We start from the raw sequence: 14,230 nt of genomic DNA, 5'->3' as shown, positions 1-14,230 counted from the left end.
ATAGACGATCTTGAGAATACACAGTTGTAAAGTGAATTCATAGTTGGATGTGATGGTTTCCAGAGCATGTCATCAGTTTACTGATTTCAACCAGGTTTCCTTGTAAGGCAAAGTTGTTCTTCCAGAATCTCCTTGAATCTTTGGCTGCTGGTTTCAAGATCTATGATCTACCTAAAATGGTATGCAAAATTTTAGTTACATGCCAATATGTTCATTTATCTATGGAGATACTATATATCTTTCATTCTATTATCAAAGGGACTCATGACTCCTCAAAAAGGGAAAATAAGAAGTATTACCCTAGAGAATATTTACTGTCAAGTATGTTATCTCTAAATATGGAGAGAGAAGGCAAATAGAGATTCGGGAAGGAAACTACGAGGTAACATGATTCAGGCTGTTTGGGATTTTCAGTTCCCCTTTTTCTCTTGTTCTGCCAGCAGCAAGTTTCTCTGAGAAACAGCAGACCACTTTGGTTGTACACGTGTGTCCCATAATTTTTAATAGCAAGCCATCTCTTTCCTGCACGTGGTACAAGCAGTTGAGCAACTGCTCCTTGATGTGACTTTGAGCTGGTGATCAGGCCACTCAAAATTATATTATGGCTAGTCTTTCAAAACTCTTATTTTCTTACCAAAACCAAAGCCCTCAAAGAAAGGTCACTTAGACAACAAAAAAAAAAAAAAGAAAAAAAGAGAGGGACCAACCCAGTGGTGCAGCAGTTAAGTTCACATGTTCTGCATCGATGGCCTGGGTTTTGCCGGTTGGGATCCCAGGTGTGGACCTACACACTGCTTGTCAAGCCATGCTGTGGCAGGCATCCCACATAAAATAGAGGAAGACGGGCATGGATGTTAGCTCAGGGCCAATCTTCCTCAGCAAAAAGAGGAGGATTTGAAGCAGATGTTAGTTCAGGGGCTAATCTTCCTCAAAAAATAAAAGGAAATCAATTTTTGAGGAGAAGTAGTAGTTGGAGAGATGGTCGAGTTCAGATAAACTGAAAAGTTGCTCAGGAAGAACCATTTGAGGCGTTATTAACTTCTTTTCCCTTAACGTTTGTTGACATCTTCAGTTCTCAGCATATGGCATTCCCAGAGGGGTTTCTAAAACACCAGTGATCCATAAGACAATTTTTTTTCCTGATATGACTCTAATCCTAATGGATCTGAGAAATTAAATGACAGCAAAAGTTGAAAATTGTGTGAGAAATTTCCCTATTGAAGAAAAGCCAGGAAGGGGTTGGAGAGGAATGAATGAAACGAGCCCTTCTCAAAGGATAAGCATATACTTTTCCTGGATGCGGCAGACTTATTTTATTGTGTTTCCACACATCATGGAGAACAAAGGACAAATAAACAGAATCAAAGGTTAAGGTTCTGGGAGAAACTCTATCAATAAATGTGTCATAGAGCCACACAGAAGACATTCGCTGTCTCTGAGCTTCTACAAAGCATTCCCATGGGCAGTCTTGGAAGAGGCCAGCGTAAAGTAAATAAAAAGTCAGAGGCAATAAATGCGTCAGGCTAGAGTAAGTATCGGGCACTGGTGCTTTTTACACGCATATGCTCAAAGATGTTGGTGCGCCCTGGAGCCTCATCTCTTCCTGAGCGTATCAGTATTAAAGCTGAGGAAAGTTTCACCAGGTCAAATGGGCAAGTTGAGACTTTCGTCTTTTGCTGGAAAGCCTTTTATTTCTTATTGTTGCAAGAACAAGACATTTTGAGCCTGGAGAAGGGAAGAAGGCTGGGCAATAATGAGGTGTGTGGTATGAATTTGTTTATTCTCAACTATTTTATCAACGCCTAAATGAAGTACAATCTAAAGGTAAAATTGTATTTTTTTCAAAAAAAGCTCATTTTGAACTTTAGTGTATGGACTGGAAATTCATGGGCTCTCATCAAAACATCAGTTAGGAATTGAATAGGTTTCTCTTTTTAGCAAAAGATTCGAGGCTGTATTTTGTCTTTTTCACTTGTTATTTATTTATTTACTTTACTCCTTTGAATACAATCACTGAAAATCAACAGCATATAAGGCACCCAAGAGTATGAAAAAAAAGACTGAAAAAAAGTTATTTACCAACAAAAGAATGGTTTTAACTCAACTACTCAAACAGTTTCTGTCCTGAGAGAAAAGATAATTAGCAATGTATGTAGCATGTATGTATTTAGAGCAATGCTTGCTACCCACTGGAATATGCTACTTTGTTGGAAATGCTCTATATCTCCACTATCCAATATGATAGACACCAGGCTCATGTGGTCATTGAGCTCTTGAAATTGGCTAGTGCAACAGAAGCAGTGAAGATTTAATTGTATTTGATTTTAATTAATGTATATTTACATCGTTCTTGTAACTAGTGCCTTTCGTGTTAGACAATGCAGCTCTAGAGGAAGTGACAAGTCGAATGACAAGCCATGCCTGAAAAGAAAATTCCCTAAAATAGGCAGCAATAACTTGGCCAAGGGTAGAAATTTTTGAATTTCGTAACTTCATAGAACAATACCAGTAAATAGTGTTACTTGAAATTTGAAGGGCACCTTCTAGAGCTGAGACTCCAAGAAACTCAACAACATGTCTTGAAAAGTATACTATTCCAAAATTCAGAAATAGTAGGTTTGAGTATTACCGTTTCTTGATGTACAATCACCAGTTTTCAAAACCTTAGACATGGTAACTGTGAAAGACCATACAGTGAATATAACTTTACCAGCAAAACTAGATTAAGCAGAGAAACAACAAATAGGGTAACTCATTAATGTACGTTGGTCAAAAAGGGGTTTGTAATTCAGAGTAGTTGTCCTGTTTATATAACAGTCTTCTTGGAAAGTCAGCCAAGGACAGAAACAGGTAATGTGAGGCAGCAACCGCTTTAGTTTGGCAAAAACACCTCCCACTGATGCACCAACCTAATGACTGATTGGGATCCTCCTGGAGGCTGCAGGGTCTTCAGCTCCCCCTTCATCATTTCATAGATCCATTTGGGTTTAAAGGAGCCCTTAATAAAAAGACACATCAAAAGAAAGACGGGAAGCCTGGGCTCTGTCATTAAATTTTAAACACACATTTTTCTTTCTCTCTCTTGTTTTCTCCTTTCCTCTCGTTCTATTTTTGTTTTTGGGTTTTATATTTTGCTCCAAAGACCACAGCCCAGTAAACTACTAAATAATTCATTGGAAAACAGAGTGATGCGTAGGGAATAGACATTTGAAATGCAGTGGACAAAGTGCAATAATCATCAAAACCAGTCAGCAGCCACTGCGCTCGGAACTAGACTGTTAAAAATATAAACTCTGTGTGTGCCCTGCTTCAGATCCTCCACATTTTAGTAGGTCTCAGCTCCCCGAAGGTCATCACAGGCCCAGCCTGAGAGCTCATCTTGTATTTTGTTGGTGAGAATACACGTTACATAGTTTAAAGGTAAAATTTTAAACGTCTTAAATATAAAATAAAAGGCTCAAAATTGGACTTTTCCTGTGGCCACGAAATAAGCTCCTCTGATTTGGATATCTCCAGCATAAAAATGAGTACAAGAGCTTTCTAGAGAATTTTATAAAAGTACACACATCATTATGCAGATTCTGATTATGTTAGGGATCAAAGCATGCGTGTACCTCAGCACAAATCTCATCGGCCTGTGGGTGGTTCTTTCTGTCTCTCCATCCAGGAGGATGAAGTCTTCCCATGGACCTTGAAATTTTAGAACTAAAAACTGAGTTAATTACTCTGTGAGACTATAGGTAAAATGTACGCTTCTACATTTTCTCTAAGGATTTCAACCTAAGGAAACCTGCCACACCAAGTGCTGCCTGAAACCCAGTTAACTGATGTACCCTTGAATCCTGTGGACTTGATCAGCCTGGCTTTGTGTAATCACAGCTGTAGACAGATTGCTGTAGTCCTCAGGGTCCTTTGGTCTTTATCATTTGTTTTTTTTCTTGCTTAAACATTATTTATGCAGATATAAGCTAAGCAGTGTTGAAAGCGTTAGAGAAACCAAATCAAGTTAGAGAAGGAAGAGAACAGCAAACAAATAAACAAAAAAAACCACTTGTTAGATAGGCATTTATTTCTTTTGCAGGAGGAAATAAACCAGATGCTCCTTTTTATCTTGTTATTTCAAGTTACCTGTGTAGTTATAAAACTAATAAGTTTTATACTAGATCTTTTAAGAAGCAATGTGCAACATTCTAGGAAGAAATGGACTTTTTAAATATATAACTAGAAGTGACAGCCAATTTGATAAAACCACCCTAAGGAAATGAGTAAATTATAGAAAATAGTCAGCTATTTTTGTAATGTAGCAATACTGTTTTTGATGAGTTTTCCGATTGAATTAATTGTATTTTTTTCTGTTCTTCTCATGTTCTCTTTCATCATTATTGCCATGCATTTAACTCATTGTGATGTGTTACCACTGATATTTGTTTTTTTAACTCTTTTCTTTACGTATTTGTTTGTTTCATTTGGCGGGTTTGTAAACCCAGATCCCACTGACCCAGTTGATTATTATCCTTTGCTTGATGATTTCCCCACCTCGGTCCCAGATGTCTCCACCCCCATGCTCCCACCAGTAGGTGTACAGGCTGTGGCTCTTACCCATGATGCCGTGAGGGTCAGCTGGGCAGACAACTCTGTCCCTAAGAACCAAAAAACGTCCGAAGTACGACTTTACACAGTCCGGTGGAGGACCAGCTTTTCTGCGAACGCAAAATACAAGGTGAAGTTCTAATTGATAGCATGAAATTGAAAATGAACAGTCATTTGTTTAATACATTGTTTTAAATGCTTCCTGGACTGCCATGAGTCATTTTGCTGCAGTGACACTATATGGAAAAACAAAGCATTTTAATAACTCAATATCTAAAATTAGCACAGAATAATTATGTTTTAGGAAACAATTCTAAGGCAAGGTAGAAAGTCATCAAGAGCTGCAAAATGTTATTTGAATTCCACCAGATGTTGGGTTTGTATAAATAATTTGCTTCTGTGCAAGGAAATGCCATTTTCCTTTGAAAATAGCAGGACTCCACAGTAATTTCCTGGGTAGATTTTTGTGTCTTTCTTTTCATTTGGAACCTAGATTGACACCAAAGGCAACCCTATTAATGTTACAGAGACCCATCTTACAGTGAATATGACCGGGAATATATAACTTGAAGCTTTTTTATAACATCCTGAGAAAGTGCTCTAAGCCCTTAGCATCTACATCCTCATTTAGCCTTGAAACACCCTCATGAGACAAAGAAAACCCATAATGCACACTCCCCTTTAACTAACATAAATCAGACCAGCCCCCTTATTCCTGGCCTATCACTGACTCACCTCACAACCCCCTTAAAGCTGCTTAGAGATACGTATTTGAGACATTGTCATTACTACTTTCAAATCTCTATCAGCCAGCCTCAGCAACTCCAATGATAGTTGCGGACTGGGACAATTTTGGTACTTCCATCCTGCCACAATGTTAGTGTGTGCAAACAATACACAAATCAGGACAAAAATGAGAAGATCAACATGTGATTGTCAAGCCCCTACTACTAGAACTGTTTTAGTTCACAGAGGGTGTTAAACATGGTTTAGTTGTTGTTACTTTACATATTACTTACAATTTTGGAATGAGTAATATACTCAGCTCCGTAAATATACTTCAAAGAATTCCTAAGTTATTCAAATGAGATAATATATGAAAACACATTTAAAATATAAAGCTTCACAAGATGATGGTTTGGCATGAGGAAGCTAGCTTTGAAAATAGGAGCATAAATGTTACCCAACAACCAAGGAACTAATAGTTCAACCCCGGCCCCCTAGCGTCTTCATATTCTCCTTACATCCCATCTCTTTACCACTCTCTAGAGTAGCTCTCAAGGAGAATTTGGATCTCCTGATACTTTATCCAATTTTCTTTCCACTAAACTGTCATCTTGCTTAATCCAGCCTCAAGCCAGTGGTGATTTAGGGGATGAAAATATCCTTTGGGAATTTCTGATGCCAAAGACCCTGGAGATAAGGCAAAATCCCACCAATAATTTTCTAAGTCTGACTCTTTCTTTCTGTAGCCATGCTGGATCTGCTTTTAGTCTCTTTCAGCTTTTAAGTGGCATAAAATTCACATTTCATCATAAATCAGTTTTTGGTTGAAAGCATTTAAAAAATAGTTTTCTTTGGTATTGCCGCCCTGCTATGTCAGGCATTTGGAAAAACTCTCCAGGCAAGTCAAATAGTATCATTGATATAAGGTATGTTGTAAGTACCCTATCCATCTCTTACAGTACTAAATTTAAGGTTTAGTGGAAATATAAATAAAGATAACATTATCAGATAAGACAACCGATGAAACGTATGAAAGCACTTTTAAAAAGTCTCTCTTTATATACAGATTGCCCAATTCTAAATTTACTTTAAAAAGACTACTTTAAAAGTTTTATGCTTATACTTGCTCTACTCGGTAAATACATCATTTCACAAAATAGCCATGGTTACTTTGCCAGTATGTGAAATGTTCTGAAGGACAATGATTGTTTTCTGCAGAATGTTTTGAGTTCCAAAATTTCTTGAGGCACGTTATTTCAACTGAAGAGTTAATATAGCAGAGAGAGAATTATTGAGTCTCATGAAGAATGTCTGTAAAGTGAGACCCAACCTAAAAACTATCCTCTGTAAGGAATGGCTGATTTCTCTCATTGAGAATTGAAGTTTGGGAATGGAAAAAAGATTTTAACTGTTCCTCTCTCCATCATCTTCCCAGACCTATGGCTTTCAGTTACCAACATTCTATTCCCCTTCTTACACATACACACATACATACTCGACATCCACACCCCGAGAAATGGAAATGTTAGAGGAAAGAGTTCGGTGCTTTGGGTAGCAAGGAAAAGTGTAGAATGTATCAGGTCCACCAGAAAGACATACAATAAACTTAAATCCTACAAATAATGGGAATAGAATGCTTTGGTTTTGCATTTTGAACTTTTTAAACCACTGTCAGTCATATCTCACTTCGCATTACAGCTATATAAAGTAGGCAGGGCATACACATGACAGAGGAGGAAGAATATATACATGGAATCAAATGATCCAGCTGAAGAGTTGGCTTTGCTATGTCCTGTCATGTCACTTAAATTGGTCAGTCTCACTTTTTCAATCTATATGATTGGGATATTCACACCTACTGTAAAAAGAATAGGTAGATTCTTGATAGTTAAGTAAGTATGTAGATGTCTTTATGAAGATACAGGTGATTTGTACAACTTTGACAGAAATTTCCCGTTAAACTTGAGCTGGAACTCACATGACCTGATGGCATTATCCAGGGCTCTCCACCCAGGAATCCGGAGTACTCTGGTCCTTCTTTTAGTCCCAAATAAAACTATAATGCAGATATTCGTATTTTGATTGTCCAAACTCTTTATTGACTTTGCTCATCAAATGGAGAAATTTTCTGTAATTTCTTTTCAACTAAAGTGATTAACCACATGATGTTTTATATGAATTTCGATTCAAAGTACATGCATTGGCTATTTACTAGTGCTTATTAGATATAGCATGGATATTACAGAAGATACAAAATTGTGCAAGACTCATTCTCAGTCCTCAAGATGCTTATAATTCAATAGGGAATTTAACACATGCCTAAAATTGTATATCACATTAGACAATGCATAAAATCTTGTAGCTAACGTTTATTTAATACTTAGTCTGGGCCAGAGGCTGTGTTTTATTTGACTTATTTCTCATTATAAATAATTATGAAATCAGTGCTATGGTTATCTCCATTTTATAAATGAAGAAACTGAGGCTCAGAGAGGTAGTACCTGGGTATTCTATGCTCACAAAAATAAGTGGCTATGTTTTTCTGAAGTACTTCTGGGATTAAGGATTTATGAAGAATAGTAACCTTCCAGGAAGTTCCTAAGAAAGCTCAGTGATTCATGGTATTTATAGAATGTAAGCATGTCATTTTAGAACATAAACGAGAACACAATATTGCTTAGTGGCCTCCCAAATGCCAGTGGTGTCTATGCTCAAAGAGACTAGCTTTATCAGTGCAATCCTTCCCTCCTCGCTGGAATATTTCTCGTTGTCCCATTTCTCCCCTTATTTCCATTTCTAAGACTCGGGTGTTCATGATAGCGAAGGAGGGCAAGATTGGAAGTTATATATCAGCATGTCAGATCCTAGCTGCCCATTTTGTGTTTTATTTGATAGGATTCCATCTTCCTGAGTCTATCAAGTATTTTTACATTTATTTAGGGCACACATTTTTACACCTATTTTTAAGAAGAGCTTCTGATAGATGTTTACAAGGTCATCACTTTAATAAGATAGATGGGCACATCATCAGAATGTTATTAGTACAGTTAAATATTTATTTGGTTTTGTAATGAGATGTAGGATTTTCATAGCTATAATCTAAGATGGATTCGTGGTGGAATAAAAAAGATATACCACATTAGAATACTGAGGAAGGAGATGGGTATCACATAGGTGGGGGAAAAGAGCTTTACCTGATTTTTTAGACATAGATATATAACAAATGTCATAAATATAAAAGTAAAAATAAATACCTAACTTTGTAAGAGGATCAAGATCTAAATATCAAGCATAAATTGATATTTATAAGAGGCATAAAAAGTCTTAAATTTGCCTAATCATATAGAAAATATGCATTAACTTGGGACATTAAACCTGTTTTTTCTTTATTGCTATTTTGATCTTTTGAGTAAACAATAAAAACAGATAATTTACTTTCTACTAAAATATTTTTAACTTGTGAAAGATAAAATGGATTCGGAAGACAGATAATACTAACCCTAATACAATGCTTTAATATTGATCCAATTTGTTGTTCTCTTCCTGGTCAGTCACCCAGTGACCGTACTTAAATGTATGTTTAATATGAAGCGCATACAAAAGAAAAGACACACGACACAGCATTGCTTTTGTCCATTTTCTTTATAATAGCCAAATAGATTCTGGAATCACTAAAAGTTTGTACTGTAAAGCCTTTTTTTAAAAAAATCATAAGCAGTAGAACTCTAAAAATTAATTTTACTGCTGGTGGAAAATAATCATGACAATATAAAATATTTAACGTAAAACCTCTGAAAAAAATGTTTTGATCACTATAAATACGTTGAAGTGAAAGTCAGTACAGATAACCTTAAAAATGGAATTGACAGAAGGAAGTGGAATTGGTCCTGTCACTGGTTATTGCCTCACTTGGGAAAATTTATCAGCTAGCTGCCCCTTTGAACAACATAACACTGATTTTATTGATCATATTTTAGATGTACAATCAGCCAGTGAAAATGGTTGACAGAAAGGGAGTAGAGCCAGCGCTGAGTCTCAGCTCTTCTGCTGTTTGGAAATAGACTCCTTTCTTGCTAGCTTATTTGAAAGTCTTTTTACACGTCTTGATTTACCAAGTTGATAGAGCTCATTTTTTTTCTTTGCTTATTTCCCACTTGTATAGTCAGAAGACACAACATCTCTGAGTTACACAGCAACAGGCCTCAAACCAAACACCATGTATGAGTTCTCGGTCATGGTAACCAAAAACAGGAGGTCAAGCACGTGGAGTATGACTGCGCATGCCACCACATATGAAGCAGGTATGTGAAGAAAGTCTAGCTTCGGAATGTCTGCTTCTGATCCTTGGTAATGGTGTGTCTCAGGTTCTGTGGAAGTTAGAACGTATGTGCACTATGATGTCTAAGTTACACCCTATCCTATATAAAATATTTTATACTTTATAGTTCGTAGCACTTTTATGTGTAATTTTATCCTCCCCACTCTAGGAAAGAAGAAGATGAGTCCCTAGTGGATTAAGTAATCTGGTTTTAATCTGGGTGTTAACTCAGAGGATCTGACTATAAACCTTCTTTTCAATACACTTAAGTAAAGGCAGAAATCCATGCACTGAACTCTGTGCAAAGCATTTGTGTCTTTGATCAACAGTCATGGTAGGTATTTGGAAAGAAATTAGATAGAAAATAAAACATTGCATTACAACTGTAGTCTCATAGATGCTTACTCTAAATAACCTCAACTGGGTATCGGAAGAAGTTTCTGGGTGGTCATGTTCACTTTTTGGAAATAAGACAACATGATGGAAAACCTTCATGGCATTTGAAATAGTTCAGATCTAAGGTAAATGCAATCCACTGTAAATTTTATTAGTCACGTTTACTGTGGATCACAAATGTTGAGTTTATAACCTTAACAGACATACAGTGTATATGGCATCTTTAGTTCACAGAAATCCAACATGTGAAGAATACAGGATTTAACATGCTTTGTAATTGGTTTCAGGGTATATCATGTTTAGGGGGTAAACTATACTACACATTTCAAAATTAAAAAAATTATGCCAATGAAAATCTTCTTTGGGTAATCTGAATTTCTCTTTCCATTTGAATTTTTTCCATGGTGATGCAGTTCTAATTTTTATTTCAGGCTACTACCTTAACTCAGAGAGTTCACTGTAAATATTTTTACATTTTTATGGATACTTCTTCCTATAAGAACTTTTCTAGTTTATCTGACTTAATTTCAATATCCTCTTCTTCTATTTTATATGTTTATGTATATTAACTCTTTCTCTTAGCATACTTCCCTGGATGTCAGTGTTCACAGCTTCTTAAGAAGAATAAGACAAGCTGAATGAGTTATGTGCTGTGGGGAGAATAAAGGCCCTGCTCTTCTTTTTTACTTAAAAGGAGATGAAAGGCATTAAATGTAAACCTGTAAGACATTTGGTTTTCTCTGAGTGAAAGAGAAGGAGCAGTAATTTCTGCTTAAAGCAAGCAAATTCGTTCATTTTTTCCTTGCATAAACATAAGATACATGCTAAGATGTGATTTGATGAATGTACCCTACTAATGTCTTGTCAACTGCCTAGCCTTGTAGAGACCCCAATGGTGAGACCCTTTGCTGACAAAAAGATATTAACTTTTAGAAATGTGGTTAGTAGGAAGAGTGATTGTCAAAACAGATAATGATCTGGACAAAGGTGTAAATAGCATGTGGATGAGATCCTTGGGTGATGATGAGAAGCAAGAAGTAATTCACAAGTGTCCGCGATTTTGTAACTGTGAGAAGGAAATGAAGTGAATGAAATAACTCTAGGGTTTGCTTCTGGTTCTACAATAATATAAAGACTCTATGTGGCTATGTTGTTATGCACTTGTGCTGAAGTTGCTCATGATAAAGATAAGGGCAACTGGCAAATTCTGGAAACAAAATGTTTTATTCTGTCAAAGTAATGAATTCTTAATTTTACTCTAATTAACTTAAGTAAAATAAAAATAACAGAAAGGACACCTGAAATAATGAGATCTCAGAAAGGGACAGGAACCAGTAGTACTCCCAGGCTTTAGAGATAAGGAACTAATGGACCATCCCTTTAAGGCACTGCCATCGCAATGATTTGACTCCATGTGTTTTCTTTCTTTCTATCAATATTTAATTTCCCAGAAGAGAGAATCAGACAGCTAAAGAGGCAAATGGGATGAAAGTCATGAAATTTCTAATTGATGTTGCTACCATGCTCACAGGACACAGAGAACAGCTTGTTCACAAAGAAATAAGTTGAATGCTTCTCTAAATGAGGGAGGAAGGAATGGGATGCTAGACAGTCCTAATAACTAATGCCTGATATGATATCCATGGCTGGGAATCCTATAAATCTTGAATGCTAACTTCCATTCATACACTTAACAAGAAATTCAAGCAGGGGAAAAATTGTTTGAGAACCAGATAAACCAGAGGGCAGTGCTTGCCCAGTCAACTGAGATATTAATTATGAGTTTCCAATAATGTTCATTTTTAATTGTCAGATCCTGAGATAGAGACTTGGTATAAAAGGTAAAGAAAATACAGTCTATATCTTTGTGATAATTGTAATGTAATATGGAAGAAAAACGTGTTAGAAAAACAAACCCTGAAATAACATGAAAAATACAATCAGAGAATTTTGAGTAAGTTGGAATCAGAGCAACTAGATCCAAGTATAAATCCTGTCTGGAGACATAAGGGGAGGTTTCACAAAAGAAATAATGATTGAGCTATGACCTGGGCAGATCATCAGTGCAAGTACTCATTCCTGATGGTCTAAAGAAAGGCAGCAGCTTGTACAAAAATGCACAAGCAATATCAGGAAGATGTCTTCAAGAGGCACTAATGAATAGTTCAGAGTGACTGGAACACAGTATTCATGGGATGAGGGGAAATGAGGCTGTGAAAGTAAAATATAAATCCTGCAGGCCTGGTATTTATTATTTCTTGCTATTTATTTAAGTTTAATTCAAAGAGGATGGGTAGTCAGTGAAGAATTTCTAAAAGATGACGCCAGGCAATCCCGTGAGATTGGAGAGGAGCAGACCAGAGACGTTCTGTTCTGCTAGACTTAGAGGTTTCACTGAAGTTGTTAGGGTCACATTGTTTTCCAGATTCTAGGCAGTAGTGTGCAGTTCATATGATAATCCTAAACACTTGAACTATCGATTCCAATACCAGAATCTCTATTCACCAACACTCACACGCCTTGAGGAAAAAGAAAAACTTGCATAACACCTAAACTAGATTGGTTGTAGATTGGTTTTTAAAAAAGTGTAATCAACTCTCCAATGTATTATTTTCCTAGCTAAAGTTGAAGAGTCATTTTATCTTTTTTTGAATACAGTAAGAGATTCAGTGAAGCAATCTAATCATCATCATTTGACTGTTTTCTAAATAAGCATCAATTTGAATTTTAACACAGTTAAGAAAAAACAAACTATTCTAACTAGTTAAAAAGACAGATTATTTAATTACTTCCATAATCAGAAAATTTCTTATTATGCTTGGCATAATACTCTAAGTTAATTTGTGTCTATATGTTACCTTCCTATCTGTGCTTAGAAAATATCTTGACTGAATTCTTTATGAGAATAACCCTTCTTTAAGACAGCATTGCCTCTTTGGTATTTTGTGTAACTAATCATCTTTTCTTACAAGAATGTCCTTGCTCTGGTTTCATATACACGCAGTCTCTTCATTCAGGAATCAACTACAGAGACCTATGTTTTCTCTTCCTCTTCCTCCCCATCCTCCTCTTCTTCTCTTCTTCCTTCTTCCTTCTCCTCCTCCTTCTTTTTTTCCTTTTTAACTTAAATATATTAAGTACCTCGTCAGGATATTGCAGTTAAGTGCAACTTTAGTTAACATGGAATCCTAGTAGTTTTGAGAATCAAGTTGTTGGAAATGAAATGATATGATATATGGAAATGTTTGGTGTCTCCTCTATTTGGAATTCTATTCAGGAAGAGTATCTGGAAATAGAGTGTTGATAATGTTCAGATTCTGCACTATACGGCCAAGAGAAGAGCCAAAGAGAATGTAAGAGTGAAGAGGAGTTCAGAATTAGGACCAAATTGTACCCATCTTATATTACACAAGCATTCCTATGCAGAGATCAAGAAATTCCTCCAGAATCCAACTGTAGAACTTAGATATGTCCTGAAATTGCCTATGTCAATTTAAGGATAACTAAAAGAGCCTATGGATAATAGACTTGGAGCATTATGGGCTACCTAGAAGGAAAACTAACTGCATTTCAAAGCATAGAGAGTGAGAAAGCAGATCCAAAGAAGCCTGAAAGATACTGTACTGGCTTGGCCAGTTTGTGTCACCTTTAAAATTTCCCTGAGCACAATGTAGAGGAGGAAAAATAATCTTCTCTTTACCCTCCTAGGCTCTTGGCTGAGATCCCACTGTAATAAAAGACAGATTAACAGGAGGAAAGAGAAACAAAAGTTTAATAACATGTGTACCTCCTGTATACATAGGAGATACCCAGGAAAACCGAGCAGTTCTTTGAAATAGCCCAAGCCTCCTCCTTAAATATTATCTGCAGCTAAAGAGAAAAGAAGATGTTGGGGGATTGGGAGCCAGTTATGGCAAGTTTTCAGGCAAATCACAGTAAACAAGGATATTGTTATTCTGCAGATTTAAGCCTCTGCCTTCTCCTCTGAGGAGAGTTTCCAGATATTCTGTCATCCTCCTCATCCTAGTACAGACAGGGAGACATTCTTAGAAATGATTTCCCTTGTAAATGTAAATTTCTCTTACAAAAGGGTAACTTCTTGGTTTTCAGAGCTTCTCCTATCTCTGCTGTTTCTTAAAAATCATCAGGCTGAAATAATCCTTATGCCAAAGAGGCATATTTTGGGTTGACAAATTCCGC

General features: G+C 36.4%; 1 protein-coding gene across 1 annotated transcript in view; it reads left to right on the top strand.

Annotated features, from left to right (window-relative positions):
• DCC (DCC netrin 1 receptor) overlaps positions 1–14,230 on the top strand; it is a 707,243-nt gene that overhangs the window by 587,309 nt on the left and 105,704 nt on the right. Inside the window, exons 17-18 of the mRNA XM_046672042.1 lie at positions 4,488–4,720; positions 9,479–9,617. Of these exons, the coding sequence (XP_046527998.1) occupies positions 4,488–4,720; positions 9,479–9,617 (372 nt within the window). The remainder of the gene's footprint in view (positions 1–4,487; positions 4,721–9,478; positions 9,618–14,230) is intronic.

The sequence above is a fragment of the Equus quagga genome, chromosome 9 (genome assembly GCF_021613505.1).
Source record: "Equus quagga isolate Etosha38 chromosome 9, UCLA_HA_Equagga_1.0, whole genome shotgun sequence".
In the NCBI taxonomy this organism is placed as follows: Eukaryota; Metazoa; Chordata; class Mammalia; order Perissodactyla; family Equidae; genus Equus; species Equus quagga.
The sequence above is the reverse complement of the archived record's forward strand: the minus strand, read 5'-3'. Positions and strand labels throughout refer to the sequence as shown.